Raw genomic sequence first — 22,657 nt, 5'->3', positions numbered from 1 at the left:
GACCTTCCTCCCAGGACCCCCCATCTCACCCATCTAAGTCATCACAGAGCAACAAGCTGAGCTCCCTGTGCTATACCACAGCTTCCCACTAGCTATTTTACACATGGTAGTGTATTTATGTCAAACCCAATCTCCCAATTCATCCCACCCTCCCCTTCTCCTGCTGTGTCCACACGTCCATTCTCTATGTCTGTGTCTCTATTCCTGCCCTGCAAATAGGTTCATCTGTACAGTTTTTCTAGATTCTACATACATGCGTTAATATACGATATTTGTTTTTCTCATTCTGACTTACTTCACTCTGTACGACAGACTCTATAAGTCCATCTGCATCTCTACAAATGACCCAATTTCGTTCCTTTTTATGGCTGAGTAATATTCCGTTGTATATATGTACCACATCTTCTTTATCCAACATCTGTCGATGGACATTTAGGTTGCTTCCATATCCTGGCTATTGTAAATAGTGCTGCAATGAACAATGGGGTACATGTGTCTTTCTGAATTATGGTTTTCTCAGGGTATATGCCCAGTAGTGGGATTACTGGGTCATGTGGTAGCTCTATTTTTAGTTTTTTAAGGAACCGCCATACTGTTCTTCATAGTGGCTCTATCAATTTACATTCCCACCAACAGCACAAGAGGGTTCCCCTTTCTCCACACCCTCTCCATTTTAAATATAGCAGTGTGTACATGTCAATCCCAAACTGCTTAATTATCCCTACCCCTCACCCTTCCCCCTGGTAACCGTAAATTCACTCTAAGTCTGTGAGTCTGTTTCTGTTTTGCAGATAAGTTCATTTGTATCATTTCTTTTTAGATTCCACATATAAGCGATATCATACAACGTATCTCTTTCTCTGTCTGACTTAACTTCACTCAGTATGACAATCTCTAGGTCCACCCATGTTGCTGCAAATGGCATTATTTCATCCTTTTTAATGGCTTAGTAATATTCTGCTGTATATATGCACCACATCTTCTTTATCCATTCCTCTGTTGATGGACACTTAGGTTGCTTCCATGTCTTGGCTATTGTAAACAGTGCTGCAATGAACACTGGGGTGCATGTATCCTTTTGGACCACGTTTTTCTGCAGATATATGCCCAGGAGTGTAATGTAAATTGGTACAGCCACTATGGAGAACAGTATGGAGGTTCCTTAAAAAACTAAAAATAGACCTACCATATGATCCTGTAATCCTACTCCTGGGTGTGTCTCTGGAGAAATACCATTACCAAGTTTTATACCTGGAATGCAAAGGTGGTTCTACATATGGAAATCAATCAATGTAATACATCACATTAGCAACATGAAGGACAAAAATCAAATGATCATCTCAACTGATACAGAAAAAGCATTTAACAAAATTCAACATTCCTTCATGATAAGAATGCTCAACAAACTAGAAATAGAAGAAAACTGCCTCAACATAATAAGTTGTATGTGAAAAGCCTACAGTTAACATCATACTCAATGGCAAAAAACTTAAAGATTCCCCTCTAAAATCAGGAACAAGGAAAGGATGCCCTCTCTTGCCACTACTATTAACACAGTATTTGAAACCCTAGCCAGAACAATTACAAAAGAAAAATAATAAAAGACATCCAAATTGGAAAAAAAAGTAAAATTATTTCTGTTTACAGATGAGATTATCTTACATGTAGAAAACCCTGAAGAATTAAAAACAAAAAAACCCCACAAAGCCCTGTTAGAAATAAGAAACGATTTCAGCAAAGTTTTAGGATACTAAAACAAAATGAATACAAAAATTGATTGTACTTCTATAAACTAACAATGACCAATCAAAAAAGAAAGCAATCTTATTTACTATATATAGCACCAAAAAGGACAAAATACTTAGGAAAAAACCTAACCAAGGAGGTAAAAGACTTGTACACTGAGAACTATGAAACACTGCCAAAAGAAATCAAAGATAGAAATAAGTGGAAAGACCTCACGCTCATGGACTGGAAGACTTAATAACATTAAAATGTTTGTACCACCCAAAAGTCATCTACAGATTCAATCCAATCCCTATCAAAATCCCAATGGCATCTTTTGCAATAATAGAAAAACAAAATCCTAAGATCCTATACAGACTCTCAAATACCCCAAAGAGCCAAAACAATCTTGAAAAAAGGAGGACAAAGTTGGAGGTTTCACACTTCCTGATTTGAAAACAAGCTACAAAGCAACAGGAATCAAGACAGTATGGAACTAGCATAAACACAGATATATATAGACTAATGGAACAGAACAGAGAACCTAGAAATAAACCCTTATGTGTATTTTCAACAAGGGTGCCAAGACTACACAATTGGGAAAGGATAATCTCTTAAGCAAATGGTGCTGGGAAAACAGGATATTCACAGGCAAAAGAAAAAGAAGAAGAGGGACCCTTACCTTACACCATACACAAAAATTAACTCAAAATGGATCAAAGTCCTAAACAGAAGACCTAAAACCACAAAAATCCTAGAAGAAAATATAGGGGAAACAGTTCAGGACGTGAGCATTGGCAACATATTTGACCTTTGGTGACTAGTTTATTTCGCCTAGCATAGTGTTTTTGAGGTTCATCTATGTGTGATAAGTGACAGAATTTCTTTCTTTTGATGACATCAAAAAGCTCAAGTGACTACAGCAAAAAGAGACAAATGGGACTACATCAAACTTTAAAACTTCTGAGTGTTAAAGGAAATTAAAGCATAAGCTAACTTGTATGTGAAATCCTTTTTTTTTTTTAAAAAAAAAGGTCAAACTCAGAAAAATAGAGTAGAATTATGGTTACAATGGGTTGGGGGTGTGGGTGAAATAGAAAGATGCTGGTTAAAGGGTACATGCCTTCAGTCATGAGATGACATAGTTCTGGGGATCTAATGTACAACATGGTACCTATAGTTAACAGTACTGTACTGTATACTTGAAATTTGCTAAGAGAGTAGATCTCAAGTGTTCTCACCATGCACATACAAAAAAGGTAATTATGTGAGGTGATGAATATGTTAATTACTTCTTAGGGCAATCATTTCACAATTTATACATATAACAGATTATCACATTGAACACTTTAAATATATGCAATTTTGTCAATTATACTTAACAAAACTGGGGGGGGAAAGAGTTCAGCAAAAAAAAAACCCCAAAACAGAAAAAAACAGCTAAGTAAATCAGTTTAATGTTATATATTTTTTATAAAATAAAGAAAAGTAAAGGAATGGAGAACAATATACCCTACAAAGACTGATCAAAAGAAAGCTGAAGTAGTTACATTAATTTCAGACAAAGAGGACTACACAGCAAGAATAATTATCAGGGATAAAAAGGGACACTACAGACATTACATAATGAAAAAGGGATCAATTCTCCAAAGAGACATTAATTCTTAAGGTGTATGCACCTAACAACAGAGTCAAAATATTTGAGGCAAAAACTAATGGAATCACAAGGAGGAACAGACAAATCCACTATTATATTTAGAGATTTCAACAACTTTTCATCAGTTATCAGTTATTGATAGATCCAGCAAGCAGAAAATCAATGAAGGACATAGTTGAACTGAATGACACTATTAATCAACTGGACTAATTAACATATTTACAGAAAATTTTATCCAACAGTTGAATACGTATTCTTCTCAAGCTCATATAGAACATTAGTCAAGATAGACCTAATTCTGGGCCATAAAACATACCTTAGCAAATTAAAAAGAAGTGACATCATACAAGGTATGCTCTCAGACCACAGTGAAATTAAACTAGAAATCAGTAACAGAAAAACAGTCAGAAAAAAAAAAACCTTGGAGCATAAACAACATACTTCTAAGTACCATATGGGTCAAAGAAGTCTCAAGAGAAAATAGAAAATATTTTGAGCTAAATCAAAATTTGTGGATGCAATGACGGCAGTGCTTACAGGGAAATTTATAGCAATGATCGCATATATTAAATAAGAAGAAAATCCAAAATCAATATCTAAGCTTGCAACTTAGAAAAGCAGAAAAAGAACAAATTAAATCCAAAGTAAGCAGAAGAAAAGAAATATAAATTAAAGATGAAACTGAAAACAGGAAATCAATAGAGAAAAATTAGCAAAATCAAAAGATAGTTCTTTGAAAAGATCAATAAAACTGATAAAATCTAGCCAGGTTAGCTAAGAAGAGAGAAGACATATATTACTAACATCAAAAGCAGAAAGATGTCATCATCACAGATCTCATGGACATTAACAGATTAAAGGAATATCACGACAAACTCTGTACTCACAAATTTGATAACTTTGATAAAATGAGCCAATTTCTTGAAAAACACAATCTACCAGAACACACACAAGGACAACTAGATAATCTGAAAAGTTGTGTATCTATTAAACAATCTGACATACAATTAATCACCTTCCAAAATAGAAAGCACCACACCCAGATGAGTTCACTGGTGAATTCCACCAATCACTTAAGGAAGAAATTATATCAGTTCTCTACAGTCTCTTCCAGAAGACAAAAGCAAAGGGAATATATCCCAACTCATTCTTTGAGACCAGTATTATTATCCTAATACCAAAAACAGAAGATATTAAAAGAAACAAAAACTACAGACCAATATCTCACATGAACATAAATGCAAAAATCATCAACAAAATATTAGCAAACTGATTCCAACAATGTATAAAAAGAAGTATACACCAAGACCAAGTGGGATTTAGTCCAGGTATGACAAGCTGGTTCAACATTTAAAATTAATTAATATAATCCAGTCCATCAACTGGCTAAAGAATTATCTGATCATATGTATAGATGTAGAAAATGTATTTGACAAAATTCAACATCCGTTCATGATTAACAAAAAAAGAAAAAAAAAAACTCTTAGCAAACTAGGAATAGAGGGGAACATCTTCAACTTGATGAAGAACATCTACAGGGACTTCCCTGGTAGTGCAGTGGTTAAGACTCTGTGCTCCCAATGCAGGGGGCCTGGGTTCGATCCCTGGTCAGGGAACTAGATCCCACACGCATGCCACAACTAAGAGTTCGCATGCCACAACTAAGGAGCCTGCCTGCCGCAACTAAGACCCGGCGCAACCAAATTAATTAATTAATTTTAAAAAAAAAAGAACATCTACAAAAAATTCTACAGCTAACTTTATACTTAATGCGGAGACACTATGCTTTCCTGCTAAGATCAGGAACAAGCCAAGAAAAACTTGAGACTCTCACCACTCCTATTCAACACTGCATATGCAATAAGACACCCACCCCCCAAGAAAATAAAGGGTATACAGACTGGGAAACAGGTAAAACTATCTTTGTTCACAGATGACATGACTGTCCATGTAAAAAATCCCAAGGCATCAAAAACGAAAAACACCCTGGAATTAATAAGGGACTATATAGCAAGATTGCTGGATACAAGATTAAGGTACAAAAGTCAAGCACTTTTTTATATACCAGCAATGAACAATTTACATTTGAAATTAAAAAACACAATACAATTTACATTAGTACACAAAAAAAGAAAAAAAAGGAATACTTAGGTACAAAGCAAACAAACTAGATAAAAGATTTATATGAGGAAAACTATAAAGCTCTGAGGAAAGAAATCAAAGATCTAAATAAATGGAAACATATTTCATGTACATGGAGAGGAGGACTGAATAGTCAAGATGTCAGTTCTTCCTAACATGATCTATAGATTTAATGCAATCCCAATCAAAATCCCAGCAAATTATTTTGTGGATATGGAACAGTCAACACAATACTGAAGAAGAGTCAAACGATTGACACTGACTTCAAGACTTATTATAAAGCTAGAGTAAAAATGGATATGATATTAGAGAAAGAACAAACAAATAGATCACTGGAACAGAACAGAGTGTGCAGAAATAGCCACAGATATAATTAACTGAACTTTGACAAAGGAACAAAGGCATTTCAAAGGAGAAAGGATAGTCTTTTCAACAAATAGTGCTGTAACAACTGAACAGCAACGAAATGAATCTCGACACCGATCTTACATCTTTCACAAAAATTAACTCAAAATGGATCACATACCTAAATGTAAAAGGCAAAACTATAAAACACTACAAGATAATATGGGAGACAATTTAGGTGTCCTTGTGTTTGGCAGTGACTTTTTAGATGCAACTCCAAAAGCACAATCCATGAAAGAAAAAAGTTGTAAATTGGACTTTTCACTAAAATTAAAAATTTTTGGTCTAAGACACTAATGAAAAGACAAGTCACAGACTGGGAGAAAAGCACTGTAAAACACTTATCTGATAATAGAATTGTTAACTAAAATACACAAAGAACCCTTAAAACTCAATAGAAGAAAACACTCAACCATTAGTAACGGGCAAAAGACTTGAAAAGACACCTCACCAAAGAAGATATACGGATGGCATATAGGCATATGAAAAGATGTTCAACATCGTATTTCATCGGGAACTGAAAATTTAAACAACAGTGAGATACTACTGCACTCCTATTAGAATGGCTAAAACCCAAAACACTGATAACACCAAAGGCTGGTAAGGATGCAGAGCAACAGGAACTCTCATCAATGCTGGTGGGAATACAAAATTATTCTGCGCAGTCACTTTGGAAGATAATTGGGCAGTTTCTTTAAAAACTGAACCATACTCTTACCATACAATCTAGCAACTGTGCTACTTGGTATTTACCCAAATGACCTGAAAACTTTTATCTACACAAAAACCTGCACATGAATGTTTAGAGCAACTTTATTCATAATTGCCAAAACCTGGAAGCAACCAAGATGTCCTTTAATAAGCAAATAAAAAAAACAAAATGTAGTATATGCATATAATTGTATTTTTTCAGAGAGAAAAAGAAATGAGCTATCATGCCAAGAAAAGCTATGCAGGCACATTAAATGCATACTGCTAAGTGAAAAAAGTCAATCTGAAAAGGCTATGTATGTACTGTTTGATTCCAAGTATATGACATTCTAGAAGAGGCAAAACTACAGAAACAGTTTTTAAAAAAATCAATGGTTGTCAGGGTTGAGGTGAGGAAGGGAGGGATGAATAGGTGGAGCTCAGGGAATTTTTAGGGCAGTGAAACTATTCTGCATGACACTGTAATGATGGAAACATGTCATTATACATTTGCCAAAGTCCACAGACTATACAACACAAATACTGAACCATAATGCAAACTATGGACTTTAATTACTACTGATACATCAATATTGCTACAGTTGTAACAAATCTACATTAACGCTAAAGGTTGAAAACGGGGGAACTGAGTGTATACAGGAACACTGTACTTCCCATTCATTTTTCTGTAAAACTAAAACTGCTCAAAAAATAGTTATCTGTTAAAAAGAGAAAATTTCAAATTAAAAAAAAATTCTAATGGGTAAAGAAATTCAACAGACAGGGACTTCCCTGGTGTCACAGTGATTAAGAATCTGCCTGCCAATGCAGGGGACACAGGTTCGAGCCCTGGTCCGGGAAGATCCCACATGCCAGGAAGCAACTAAGCCCGTGCACCACAACTACTGAGCCTGCTCTCTAGAGCCCAAGAGCCACAACTACTGAAGCCCGTGCACCTAGAGCCCGTGCTCTGTAACAAGAGAAGCCACCGCAATGAGAAGCCCGCGCACCGCAATGAAGAGTAGCCTCCGATCGCCGCAACTAGAGAAAGCCCACATGCAGCAACAAAGACCCAACGCAGCCAAAAATAATAATTAATTAGTTAATTAATTAAAAAAAAAGAAATTCAACAGACATTTCTCCAAAGAATATATACTAATGGCCAATAAAAGAAAAGATGAAGAGATGCCCAACCTCATTAGCCACCAGGAAATTCAAAACAAGACAAGATGTATCAGTTTACTCTAAGACAGATATCTCAAAAACCAGATAATAATAAGTATTGGCAATGATGTGGAGAAACTGCAATGTTTATCCAGTGCTTGTGGATTGTAGAATGGTACAGTGGCTTTGGAAAACAAGTTCGCACTTCCTCATAATGTTAAGCACAGAGTCACCATATGACCCACCATACTTCCAAGTATATACCCAAGAGAACTGTTAAAAAAAAAAAAAGTCCCCACAAAAACTTGTATGCAAATGTTCAGAGGAGCATCATTCATTATAGCCAAAAACTGAAGACAACTCAGATGTTCATCCACTGATGAATGGATAAACAAAATGCAGCATATCCATAAAATGGAATATTATTCATCCACAAAAAGTACTTTAAGTACTGAGACAGTACAACGTGGATGAACCTTGAATACATTATTCCAAGTGAAAGAAGACAGAAACAAAAAGGTCATATGTTATGATTCCATTTATATGAAATGTCCAGAATGGGCAAATCCATAGAGATAGAAAGTAGATTAGTGATTGCCAGGGCCTAGGGGAAGAGGAGGATGGGGAGGGACTATTAATAAGAATTGAATAGGGAACTATTAAAAGAGTTCCTTTTTGAGGTGATGAAAATATTCTAGAATTAGTAGTGACAGTTGCACAACTCTGTGACTATATTGAAACCAATGTATATACTTTAAAAGGGTGAAAGAGTGTTTACTTTAAAAGGGTGAAATTTATGGTATAGGAATTATATCTCAATAAAACTGTTAATAAAAAAAGAATCAAGCAGCTGACCATCCACAAAAATTGCAAAGCCTTTAATGAAACTAGTCAAAAGAGCAGATCTAACTCCGGATGCTAAACACTTCTTTGGAACTTACCACAGACATATAGGAATTTGAAAAGGCATAAACACTAAAGAATAATAAAATTAAAAGAAAAAAAGTGAGAAAACTCAGAAGTGTACTATGCCTCATATTAAAGTTTTTTTTTCTTTTTTCTTTTTACCTTTTGACCCCCTTCACCTATTTCTCCCACCTCCTGCCTCTGGCAACCACCAATCTGTTCTCTATATCTACAAGCTTGTTTTTTGTTGTTGCTGCTGTTCATTTTTTAAGATTTCATACATAAGAGAGAGCATATGGCATTTGTGTTTTTCTGTCTGACTTATTTCACTTAGCATAATGCCCTCAAGGTCTATCCATGTTGTCGCAATGTCAGGATTTCCTTCTCTTTATGGCTGAATAATGTTCCATCATACACACAACAAACACACACACACCCCACAATTTCTTTATCCATTCATCCACTGATGGACACTTAGGTTGTTTCCATATCCTGACTATTGTAAATAATGCTGCAATGAACATGGGGTACATATATCTTTTCAAGTTAGTATTTTCATTTTCTTCAGATAAATATCCAAAAGTAGAATTGCTGGATCCTATGGTAGTTCTATTTTTAATATTTTGAGGAACCTCCATACTGTTTTCCATAGTGCCTGTACCAATCCACATTCCCACAAACAGCACACAAACGTTCCCTTTCCCCGCATCCTTGCCAACACTTGTTATTTCTTGTCTTTTTCATAATAGCCATTCTAACAGGTGTGAGGTGATATCTCATTGTGCTTTTGATTTGCCTTTCCCTGATGATTAGTGACGTTGAGCATCTTTTTCATGTACTTGTCGGTCATCAGTATGTCTTCTTCAGAAAAATGTCTATTCAGGTCCTGTGCCCATTTTTAAATTGGATTGTTAGGTTTTTTTTTTATATTAGCCTGTTATCAGACATATGATTTGAGAATATTTTATCCCATTCAGTGGGCTGCCTTTTCATTTTGTTGATGGTTTCCTTTGCTGTGCAGAAGCTTTTTAGTTTGATGTAGTCCCACTTGTTTATTTTTGCTTTTGCTGCCTCTGGTTTTGGTGTCAGATTCAAAAAATCATCACCAAGACCTATATCAAGGAGTTTAACATTTATGTTTTCTTCTAGGAGTTTTATGGTTTCAGGTCTTACATTCAGGTCTTTAATCCATTTTGAGTTAATTTTTGTGTATGGTATAAGACAGTTGTCAAGTTTCATTCTTTTGCATGTGGCTCTTCAGTTTTCCCAACACCATTTATTGAAAAGGCTGTCCTTTCCCTGCTGTATATTCTTGTCTCCTTCACTGTAAATTAATTGACCATGTGTGGGTTTATTCCTGGATTCTCTATTTTGTCCCACTGATCTATGTGTCTGTTTTTATGCTAATACCATATTGCTTTAATTGCTGTAGCTGTGTAATATAGCTTGAAATCATGAAGCATTATATCTCCAGCTTTGTTCTTCTTTCTCAAGAATGCTTTGACTATTTGAGGTTTTTGTGGTTCTATACAAATTTTAGGATTATTTGTTCTATTTCTTTGAAAAATGACATTGGAATTTTGATAGGGATTGCAGTGAATCCGTAGATTGTTTTGGGTAGTATGGACATTTTAACAATATTGATTCAATCCATGAGCACATAATATCTTTCCATTTATTTGTGTCTTCAACAATTTCTTTCATTAATGTCTTAGAGTTTTCAATATACAGGTCTTTCATTTCCTTGGTCAAATATATTCCTAGGTATTTTATTCTTTTCAGTGCAACTGTTAATGAGATTGTTTTCTTTATTTCTCTTTCTGATAGCTTGTTATTAGTATACAGAAATGCAAGAGATTTGTGTGCACTGATCTGTGTCCTGCAACTTTACTGAATTGGTTTATTCTAACAGTTTTTTTTTTTTAATGGAGTCTTTAGGATTTTCCATACATAATATTATGTCATCTGCAAACAGTGACAGTTTTATTTCTTCCTTTCCAATTTGGATGCCTTTTACTTCTTTTTCTTGCCTAATTGCTCTGGCCGCCTTCTATTAAGCTTTATTTCTCTTTCTCTCAAGCCATTCAAGCCATGAAAGGCAGAAAGAAGACATTCAGGACCACAATATCATGCCTCCATTTTCTTCTCTCTGGAATAATGGAGGCAATAAAACTATATATAATTTTAAAGCAAAATCAATACAATCCTTACCAATAAACCTTTGTACAGTCTCTGAAAATTCAATTCAATTTGAAAAAACATTTTACCAGTCATCCTACATAGGCACTTGGGAAAGTAGCATAATATAGTCTATATCCTTAGGAAGTTTGTTATGTCAACTATGAAAATGTGCCTCTCAGATATCCCACTGCAGGAAACATTATTGACCAATGGTCCCAGCTGCTGAGCTCTCAAAGCTATTCTCTTGTTTGGGGCCAAGCCAAGCTTCTCATGAGCTGTTCCCTGCCAATGACTCAGCATGGCAGACATATTTAATGAAACTCTTTTCCCAGGAGACACTGGACTCCTCTGATGGCTCAACCTTGCACTGAAAAAAATCCAAAGTAAATAGCAGTTTGTAGTAATTCAGAAGCCTAAAATTAAAACCAATAGAACTTAATTATAAGGAGTTTTAAAATTTAGTAAATGTTCTCATAATACATTGTTTCATTTAATTCACGCAACGTTGGAGTAAAAAGGGAGCACAATACTTATTGAGTTCTTTTATGCACCAAACACTGGACTGGGGCATTGCTGTAGTAACAGCATTCCCATTGTACACATGATGAAATTGAAGCTCATAAAGTTAATGGATATGCTTAAGCTTACAAAACTAATAGTGGACCAAGGTCTTATTTCTCCTTTGTTGTCTCCAGAAAATAATACAGAAAATACAGAAAATAATCATATCCCTAAGGACTGAGCCCAGACATTCTCTCTCCTCACTCTCCAAAATGGTATATATTAAAAGTAGGGCTCAAACTCTCTATTCACAACAGAACAACAGTGACACTTCACTTCACCCCCACATCCTAACTACAGAACAAATGAAACTAAGCAGGACACCTGAAACCTATGACTTAGTTCAAAGGAGAACTGAAATTAATAGTTAATGAAGCTAAGATTACTAATTAATTAAAATGTAGCTTACTGATTTTCAAATTGGAAAAGCCAGCCTCAACAACCATCTGTAGCCTTTGGGATTGATTAATCTTCTCCCTGCTCTAATATCAAAGGTCTCCTACAGTAGGTACCTAGCTGGACTCTACCCCTAACATCACAATAGCATTTTCTATCACAAGCACTTTCAAAATGGCCAATTGAAGTAGCTTAATTTTAGTTATTTGCCACAGTATGATGGGTCCAGAAGGAAAAAAGTATTCAAATTGTAAGTAAAACACTACTGAAATGAAACTTGTTACACCAGAAATTCTTTAAAAAAAAAAAGGTTCAGTATCTTAGATATAGTTTTCATGACTACAGTGCAGGGATAATTACTCTTGTTTTCTTTCTATCTCTGACCATTCTTTCTCTTCTTGTTTTTTCACCACAACAAACTGCCTCTCACTGACACCAGCAGGTTAAGCATGTTGGTTTATGTAATTGTGCAAGAAGATCCTATTCCACCTTTTCCTGAAAATATGTAATTATTTAATGCAAAATACATGATTATTTAATCCTAGGTAGCAGCTATGTAAAAATTACAAATGTGAAACTACAGAATTTTAAGTTATCAGAAAAATGCCTATTTTATGATAATCAAGAGAAATGAATTGGTCAATACACCAAATTTTATACTTTTGGAAACAGTTAACATTTATTAGCAAGGCGAACAAAGAATACTTAAGTTTCACAAAGAAAAGGTGATACACTGGAAAGAACTGAGGCTGGTGTCACACAGCCTGCCACGTTATAGCACTTAGCAGAAAAAAATAAAAAGAAAAACAAAATTATATAATAGCAACAAAAGCAATAAAATACTTAGGAATAAGCTTAATAAGAAATGTCAAAGCCTATATAAGTAAAACTCCTAAAAGATACAAAAGTAAACTTGAACAAATGGAAAGGCATCTCTTATTCCTGGATAAGGTAATTCCGCATCATGGACAGGTGATTTAACTCCCTAAGTTAGTTTATAAAGTTGATGAAATTCCAATTAAAAATATCAACGAGCTTTTTCATGGAGTTAGTCAAACTGTTACCAAAGTTCATTGGGAAAAATAAACATCCAAAAATGCTAGAAAACATGAAAAAGAAAAGCTACACGGGCGGATTAGCCCTACCAGACATTGAAATATACTATAGAGCTCTATAATTAAAACAATGTGGTACTGACTTAGGTATATGCAAATGACCTAGTAGAACAGAAGGGAAAGTCCAGAAATAGACCAAATTACGCATGGAAATTCAGCATATAATAACAATAGCATCTCAAATCACTGAAACAAACATAGACTTTTTAATAAATGAGACAAATGATTAATGATTTAGAAAGGATAAAATTAAATCAATAACTCATACCATACATAGGAATAAACTCCACACACAGGAACAAACTTCAAATGGATCAGGGATCTAACTGTAAAAAGTGAAAACTTACAACTGCTAGAAAATATGGATGAATTTCTCTTTAACCTGAGGAAAAGGCTTTCTGTAAGACTTTATAAGGAAGAGGCTTTCTAATCACAACTAAAATTCAGATATGATAAAAGTGGACATTAAACACATGGAAAGATGTTAAACTACATTCATAAGACTGTAAATTAAAACTACAATGAGATACCATTTCTCACCTATCAGACTGGCAAAAACTGAAAAAGTAAATCAATGCATGTTGTCAAAGCTTGTGGGTAAATAGGCATTCATATATTACTAGAGAGAATGCAAATCTGTACAAGCTCTTATGCAGGAGAATTTAGCAATATCATACAAAACTACATATATGTTTATGTTTTCATTCAGCAGCCCTAGTTCTCTTAATTTATTGTGAAGATACACATCTAATAAAAAATACCTATGCACAAAGTTTTTCATAACAGCCCCCCTGGAGATTACAAAATATTGAAAAGTAATTCATTATCCATACATAGAAGAATGGTTGGAATCAACTCTGCAATACTATGAAGCTCTAAAAAGGATGAGAAAAATCTCTGAACTGATAAGCAATGACTTTCAGGAACTATAGTTAACAGAAAAGGAAAGTACAAAAGAGTATCTCTAATACTACACTTTGTGTAAGAAAGAAACCAAGAGAACTACAGTCACCCTCTGCATTCATGGATTCCACAACCAGGAATTCAGCCAAGCTGGGATCAAAAATATTCAGGGGGGAAAAGCTCTGGAAAGTTCCAAAAATCAAAACTTCAATTTGCCACATCAGCAACTATTTACATAGTATTTAAATTGTATTTACAACTATTCACATAGCATCAACAAGGTATTATAAGTAATCTAGAGATAATTTAAAGTATATGGGAGGATGAGCTTAGGTTATATGGAAATACCACACCATTTTATATACGGGACTAGAGCATCTGCAGATTTTGGTATTCACTGGGGGCCCTGGAACTAGTCCACTGTGGATACCAAGGGATGATTGTACACTTACAGCTCATTTGTGCAAAAGAAACCCAAAAAAATAAATCAGAACATAATGAGATTGGCTATCTAGAGGGAGTGGGTGGAAACAAGACAGAGGGAATGACGTTTGTGTATCTCTGACTTTTAGAACCACATTAGTGTTTCACAGACTGAAAATATAAATTTTTTTTAAAAAGTCAAAAAGAATGGGGATAAAGTTCTACAAAGGGATACATACAAAAACAGATGAACCAAACTGTATTTCAGTTGAATAACTTAACTATGATAAAGGGAAAAATTTAAATTTTTTTTAAAAGCAAGAAAAAGAAGAACTAACCGAAGTATCTTCTGAACAGAATATACTGGTTTGATACAGCAATGATAAAATGTAATAAAGCACTCTGGAGTCAGACTGCTTGGATTCAAATACCTGCCCATCTATCCACTTGCTAACTGTATGACCCTGGAGAAGTTAATTTATAATCTCTTTGTGTGTAGGTTTCCTTATCTGAATAATAACAGTACCAATACCACAGTACTAACGGTAAAGCTCCTATAAAACTACTCATGTAAAAGCCTTAGATCACCTGGGATATTTTAAGGATTTGATAAGTATTTGCTATCAGCAACTATTAATTCAAAAACACATTAAGTGCGTGGATATCCTGGAGGCACACATAATAAAAATGGAGTCCTTGTCATGAAAAAATTTGGAATTTCCTAGTTTATGAACAATAAGTGTTCAAGGAATCTAGACTAGCAAGATCCATAGGGCTGGCTGGAATCATCTGGGAAATTTCATAAAGGAAGAATCTGACATGGATCTTTATATATGCACAAGGTTTAGACAGCAGGAGAATGCGAGTGACAGAAAGGAAACTGATAAAAGCAGAGAGGACATAAAAACCAATATATCTCAAAGATAGTGATACATAAGGTTTGTAAAAGCTGAATATCTGGAGATAAGGCAAGACTATGGAAGCTCCCAAATGTACAATTAAAACTGGGCAGTCTTTATTTTCTAGGCTATGAGGAACCCAAAGAAGATTTGTGTGTAGGAGAAACAACATGACCAAACTGAACTGTGGGATTATTCTAATGTTGGTATGCAGAAGGACTGGAAGTGAGAAGATCAGAAGCAAGAGTCTTACTAGTGGTTAAGACAAATAATGACAAAGGTCTGGCTAGAATAGCAGTGATGAGAAAAGGAAAGAAGGTATAGCTCAACAAGGCAGTGAGGGCAAAAAAAAAAAAAAAAAAAAAAAAAAAAAATCAACCAAATTTGGTAATCACTGGATATGAGGTATGAGAGAATGAAAGAGGCTGAATGACAGGTAAATGAGAAAACCATTAGAAGGAAAGAGCCACAACGAATGGGAACCAATAGAAAGTATTTCCTTTAAGATTGAAAGTTTAAGTCAGAGTCAGATAAGAAACCTTGCCAATTTGAAATAACGGTACCTTCAGATATCAAGATCCAGTGGGCACTGGGCAACGTGGGACTAGTGCTTGGGAGAGAGAGAACTGAAGACAAAAACTTTAGAATTTTTTTAAAAAAAATCTCTTTAGAAAGTTCAAGACATTCTGGAGCATACAGACACTAGGCTGTGTGCTATTTCAGAGCAGTGATCACCTCTTTTTTTTTTTTTAATCCCTTAATGTTTAGCACAGTTCCTAGTACACAGGAGACTCTCAGTAAAATGTTGCAGAGGTGGGAAGAGTAGGGAAGGGAACAGAGTTACATGGCTTGTTAATGGCAGAGCCTTGATTAGAGCACAGGTCTCACTGGTTCTCCACTATACCATAACGTACAGATGACTCTGACCATCTATGTACAGGACACCCTAAAGAGACGGTGTAAGAAATAAAAATAAACTGAACTGTGGGGAGTACTGCTTTCTAGGGGCAGATGAAAGGGAGACATAAGAAGATAGCAAAGAAAGGTCAGTTATGGGGGAAAAAAATGATAGTGTTGTTATCACAGACTCAAAGGAAATTTTTCAAGAGAGGAAGCATAGTCAACTGTATCAAATGATCATATGCTACAGGTAATGTTTCTCTGGTCTCCTACACCAGTAACAACCAAGGCAGAGAAAGGTCACATTTTAAAATAGAAATTAAGAAATTTTAATCTATATTTCACAGCATTTTAAATACATATATCACTCACAGCAGTTCAAAAAAATATTGCAATCTTCAGTAAATTTTATCTCTACATAATACACAATGTGAAATAAAGTCACTACAGTAGTTGAGCTGAAAAAAAAATTGTTCAATAAATGAAATTTAAAGCAAAGAGAAACAATTGAAAAAATATTTACATGCACTGACAGCAACAAAATACATGAAATACTGAAGGTCTTACCTTAAATCTCTTGTCCTGCAATACTTTCTTGATGGCAACCAGTTCTCCTGAATCACAAAGTTTGGCTTGATATACCACACCAAATGACCCATTCCCAATCACTTTAGTGTCTGTATAGCTGACTTCTTGTGGCCTGTCTGGACCCTGTCCAGGAGTTGCCACCACTGTGGTCACCTTGCTGCCATCCTTGTCTCCTAAAAGAAATAAGGGATAGAAAAATGAGAACTGTAAAGAATTCAACAGAGAAAATTGCCAAAGTATACCAAGTAAACTATATTCTTTACTACAAATTATTTTTAAATGCTCATCTTAGTTTATCACATAGTATTACTTCAACTATTTGTTTCAATTATAAGTAATTATTTTAACCACCATTTATTCAGTCATTCCATAGACCAGACACCATGCTTAGTTTATATATATGACTTCATTTAATGAAAACAACCCCATGAAGTAGACAAAACTGTTCCTATATTAAACATAATGAGAAGAATGTTACATTTGTCCAGTCAAAAGGTGAATGATGGACCCACCAAAGAATCCTTATCTGTCCAACTCTAAAGGCCCTAATTCTTTCCTCAGGGCTTTCTTATTTTACTTGAAAATAAGATAAGTGCAATTGAAAAAGTCTAAATATGCTGACTCTATTCAGACCACTCTCCCTTTAGGAAGGTAAGGCTTTGAGTTTTTGCTTCTCTGTGTCTTATTTCTTCTTAAGAAAATAATGATGCCTTTCCAAGAAAGGTCTGATGGGTAAAAGACATAGGGGAATGTTAAATTTGGGGGTAAGAAATGCAAAACTTAAAAGAAAAATCAAACCCATTCTGAACTGAGCCTCATTCATAACTAGCTCTCCAGCTCTGGGGTCTCTGCCCACTCATGACCGTCTCCTTACCTCTTCTGCCTTCCCTCCCCGCCAGTAACAATCCAAAGACTCTCTTCAATTCAAGCTCAAGAGCCACCTCCTTCTTGCCTAAGCACAGTTCATATCTCGGAATTCTTAAACTATTCTAAACCATTCTATACTACCTAGCACTTAATTTTAAGAAGCTTTAAATTGTTCTTTTAGTGATTTCAGAATACACAAAGATTCTAGGGACTACAATCGTTGTGAAGTAGCAATTATGACTTTGTGCTTCTTCTCTCTTTCCTAACAAATCTAAAACCAATTCTCAGTACAATGTAAGTCCTTAGGCTCACTGACTAAACTTCACTTCTTTTTCTTCTCTGACTCTTCCATTATAGCAATTTTATTTTTAAGATGCTCACTGAATTCATACTAACCTCATAGAAGAAAAATAATGTAATATTTAACCCTAGATACCAAACCAAACAACAACAACAAAAACCCCTGCTATCTTAGTAAAAATTAAAAGGTTTACTCTGTTCTCTTTCGAGCAGTTAGAGAAACTGCTGAGAACTCTTACAGACTATACTCTCCCACTAGTAGGAAATCCTGGGTATACAAGGAACAATGGCTCTTTCTGCCTAAGCATCTTGGAATTTTTATTCAGAAATCACCAAGCTCTTCAGACTGCTCCATCAGAGATCTGAAATAGCAGAGCTGTAAAGAATGGCAAGGTAACACCGGGGGTGACTTGGTATGAGCATTAGTAATGCATGGGACAGTCAGCAGCTAGTGTGCCAAGGAAAAGCATGTCACCATTTGTCACTGCAATTTGCTGACTCAGCAATAAAATAACAGCTGTATAAAATTTCACTGTACAAAAGAACTTTCCGATTGTTTCATCTACTCTAACACTTAAATGGAGGGCCATGTTTACTATGCAAATAAGGAAAGTAAGAGAGATTACTCGTCCAATATCATAAAGCTTTAAGTAACAGAACTCTTTGCTCACGTCAGGCTGCCTCTGCCATATTTTACAACCTTCCTACTACAGCTGAAAGACCAACTTCATATACCATTACCCACACCCACCCCCCGCCAAGAAGCAGATGTTTCTGAAAATATAATGTAAAAAAGGTCAGCTCCAGAATAATAGTAAGAGAACACATGAATAATCTTTTGCAGTTTTCAGTCTCAACTATTCATTTATTAATAGCTAAAGAGCTTTTTCCAAAGATACTTTGGCAACATTAGAGTTTGAAAGTTATCCCACAGCAAAAGCATATGGAAAACAAAAATGGAAAACAATTGATTCTGTGATGTTCAAACAATTTAACTTTTGCTACTAGAAACTGCGTAACTTTGGATCTTAACAACAGAGCAGCATTTTAAACACTGCTACCAAGAAACCAAAATCCTCATGAAATGCTAGAATTCATAACAGACATGCCTCATTAAAAATAAAAAAGTCACCACTTTGCCCAATACTGAATTTCCCAGAATGCATGGTATCATGAGTTTCACACCAACTACAATAAAATTGGTCCCTAAAAAATGCCACTGTCTCTCAGGAGCAACAACAGCAAAGCAGTGGGAACAGCTCAGTTTCAGGCACTCTCTTCTGGCCAGAGAACTCCTGGGATCCGCTATTACAATTAAAATTCACTCAGGTGGTATGAATTTCCTATTCTGATTAGAACGTAGAATTAAATCCCCTATTCTTTAGCACAGTGGATAAATCTTAAATATATAAACCACAAAAGCCTCCTCACAAAGCAATGGAAAGGTGGTATGCAACAGAACAACCACTTTCAATTGAAGGCTGTTAAATATAGAATACAATTTTACAAAAGCCCCTTAGATGTATCCCAAAATGATACGTGCAGCCTTGTTCTCAGTCTCTCAAACACAGCAACACCTTGTGGTTACATTTTTTTGTCTTCTGAAGTCACTCCTCAGAACAATCGATCCATCCAAAACCCAAAAGGCCACTTCGGGCATATGTAAATATTTAGGAGGTATCTGACACTGACATCTAATTTTAGTATTTCTTAATGATTCAGAGCAGATAAAAAGCAACTGTGACCCTTTTTAACTAGGAGGTTTTTAGAGATGTTAATAAGTCATACTACTAAATAAACTGAACAAAGTCAGCAACGACTATCTATATTAAATCTTCCTTTACCTCCAGAAGAATGTCTCCCGTGTAGAAATAACAGAAAATTAAAAGTCTACAAAGCCCAGAGAAACCAGCACACCCAGTATGATACAAGGAAGATACAAGGTATTTTTATGAAGCTTTTTAACCTAACAATAGGATTAGTAAGGAAACTAGCTCTGACTATTGTTTCTCATGAAGAGATATAACAGATAGCTATTTCTATGGATGTTCAACAACAATATAACAAACAGTCTATTGAAAAATATTATTATATAAATTACTTAAAAGAACCAAAAAACCTTATTTTCAGGCATGATTAAGATAGTCTGAAGGGGAAACACTGACCACTGTCAAATTTTCAGGTTTTTAAATTAAAGTTCAAACAACTCTTTATCCTAAGTATATGGCTAAGGAACTTCTATTAAAGCAAGATGTCCTCCCCCAAATAAACACAACAGCTTAGAAACATGAAAACAACATAAAAATTAATAAGCAAAAGAAATAAGAAACAAGGAACTGAGGTCCACAGAAAATCAGAGTTAGACAAATTCTAAAATAAACTTATTATTGTCAAGAAACAGGGCCTCTACTCTATGATGTGGAAGCTCTAGCGAGAGTGCAACTGCTCTCATACCTTGGAGCAAAACTATGAAGAAAGAAAGGGAATGCAAACTAAGCAGCTGAATCAGTCAAATCAACCCTAATGTCAACAGCACGATAAAAAATTTTAGGACAATTTCTATGTAAACTTGTGATAAATATCTTTCTAGCAGGGCCTTTCCCCTTAGACATGATTCATCTCCACATGATTCTATCTAAAGAACTGGAAACAAAAAACAAAAAATTACTAAATTTCCTTTGGGGATAGGAAGAGTAAACAAAGAGAGGCAGGGAAAACAAAATGGACAGATGTTATACATGAGCTGGCTTTTGGAGATGTTTTCCTGTATATCGCTTCTAGAAATGAAAGGAAAACATAGGGTGATAGAGGATAAAGATGAGCCAGAAAAGACCCCCAAGTCCTTGATAGCGCAATACCACCACATTTTCAATCACAGGCAGATACCATGCCAATGGGATTAACAAGCATCAATTCTGAAGAACCATAAAATTAATCTTAAGAAAAAAAAAATCAGTCAAGTTTTTGTCCTTAGAGAGAGGCATAATGGTGTTAATACGGGCTCTGAAGTCAGACCAAGGTTTGAATCACATATTCTACCACTTAGTATCTATAAAATGTAAATAGCTGCCACTTCATAGGGTTGTTGTAATGATTAAATAACACAGGTTAAGCAGTTTTGTTTTGTTTTGTTTTTTAAGTACATGCCATATAGTGAGTGCTCAATAAATTATAGTTTCTCTGAAGAATTATTGGTAGTGGGAATTGGAAAAAAAAATTCTTCTGCTATGCTATTTTACCACCAGGTACATGCCCTACTACAGTGCTCATCACAATGTTCTATAATTATTAAGAGTCCGAGCCCCCCACTTGACTATGAGCTCTTAGGAAAGCCAGACATGACCTAAATCATTTAGATTTATTTCCCTAGTACTTATTAGTAGAGGGTTCAGCACAATGCAGGTGGCTCAGCAAATGTCTGCTCTTGAATTTATATAAAAATCACTCAAGCAGAATTATTAGGATTTGGGAACTGACTACTTCCTGCTAAACAGCAGTGTTTTTACTTCTTACACTTGCCATTGATCAGATACAAATCCCTAGGGATAAGGTATATAGAAGCCTTACAAATAGCAAAACAGAATGGGGGGTTTACTGAAAACATGGCAACAACAAGCAGCCAAAACAAATAACACAATTTGCCACATGTGTATCATTTTACAGGTAGAATTACTCTGTTCATAACCCTTTTCCAAAAAATTTTGGTTTCTTCGGAGCATCAATATGCAACAATGGGTAAGAACTGGGCAGGGGACATCTCTGAGCTCTGAAGCTCAATTTACATCAATACATACATAAGTATATTCCTTGAGCACTATTCTACAGTTTGCAAGCACCACTCACAGTGGACTTAAGAGTCACCTGGGAGAGTTTACTAAAAATGAAGATTCTAGAATTTCACCACTAGAAAGACTCAGTAAATCTGCAGTAGGGCTCAGGAAACTATTTTTAATAAGCGCCCCCCCCCGCCCCAATGATTCTTAATGCAGTTCTAGCTACCATTCTTTTTTTTTTTTTTGGCTGAGTTGGGTCTTTGTTGCTGAGCGCGGCGGCTTTCTCTAGTTGCGGTGAGTGGGGGCTACTCTTCATCATGGTGCGCGGGCTTCTCATTGCGGTGGCTTCTCTTGTTGCAGGCCACGGGCTCTAGGCGTGCAGATTTCAGTAGTTGTGGCTCGTGGGCTCTAGAGTGCAGGCTCAGTAGTTGTGGCACACGGGCTTAGTTGCTCCGCGGCACATGGGATCTTCCCGGACCAGGGTTCAAACATGTGTCCCCTGCATTGGCAGGCGGATTCTTAACCACTGCGCCACCAGGGAAGCCCCTAGCTACCATATTATGAGAAAGAACCATAATACCATTTAATTCGTACAACTTTGTGATGTACTCGGATAATCATTTAACAAATGGGAGAAACTAGGATGTTTGAAAGGTTCATTGGTAATTTGCCCAAAGTAACCCCTTCAATAAAGTGTACCCACAGGATTCAGACCTATCCATTTACTCTAAAACCTGTACCCTACTACACTACTTTGCTTAAGACTTATGCCATGAAAATAACACACAGGGGTCAAGGTCCTAAAATCAACTTTCTATTTTCAGCAAAACTGAAAATTTTAAATATTTTACAGAAGATTCTGATGGAAAACTCTTCCTTCAAGTTACCTATACTCCTTTTGAACTAATTTTAATTTACTCAATTTTTAAATCTTCTCTTAAAACCCAAATTTTACTTTAAACCAAAATCAGAATGAACTATGCTAATTTTCAACAGCCTGAATTTAAATATTATTTTACTCATGAACCATGAACTGGAATCAAGCACATTTTTTCCTTTTTT

The 22,657-nt window shown here is 35.4% G+C and overlaps 1 protein-coding gene across 4 annotated transcripts in view; it reads right to left on the bottom strand.

Moving 5' to 3' along the window:
• Positions 1-22,657, bottom strand: part of GSK3B (glycogen synthase kinase 3 beta) — a 200,281-nt gene that overhangs the window by 116,516 nt on the left and 61,108 nt on the right. For all 4 annotated transcript variants that reach the window (XM_007181869.3, XM_007181868.3, XM_007181866.3 and 1 more), the window contains exon 2: positions 16,635-16,828. In XM_007181869.3, coding sequence (XP_007181931.1) covers positions 16,635-16,828 — 194 coding nt within the window. The remainder of the gene's footprint in view (positions 1-16,634; positions 16,829-22,657) is intronic.

The sequence above is a fragment of the Balaenoptera acutorostrata genome, chromosome 4 (genome assembly GCF_949987535.1).
Source record: "Balaenoptera acutorostrata chromosome 4, mBalAcu1.1, whole genome shotgun sequence".
In the NCBI taxonomy this organism is placed as follows: domain Eukaryota; kingdom Metazoa; phylum Chordata; class Mammalia; order Artiodactyla; family Balaenopteridae; genus Balaenoptera; species Balaenoptera acutorostrata.
Note: the sequence above shows the minus strand (reverse complement) of the source record. Positions and strands in the feature narration are given on the sequence as shown.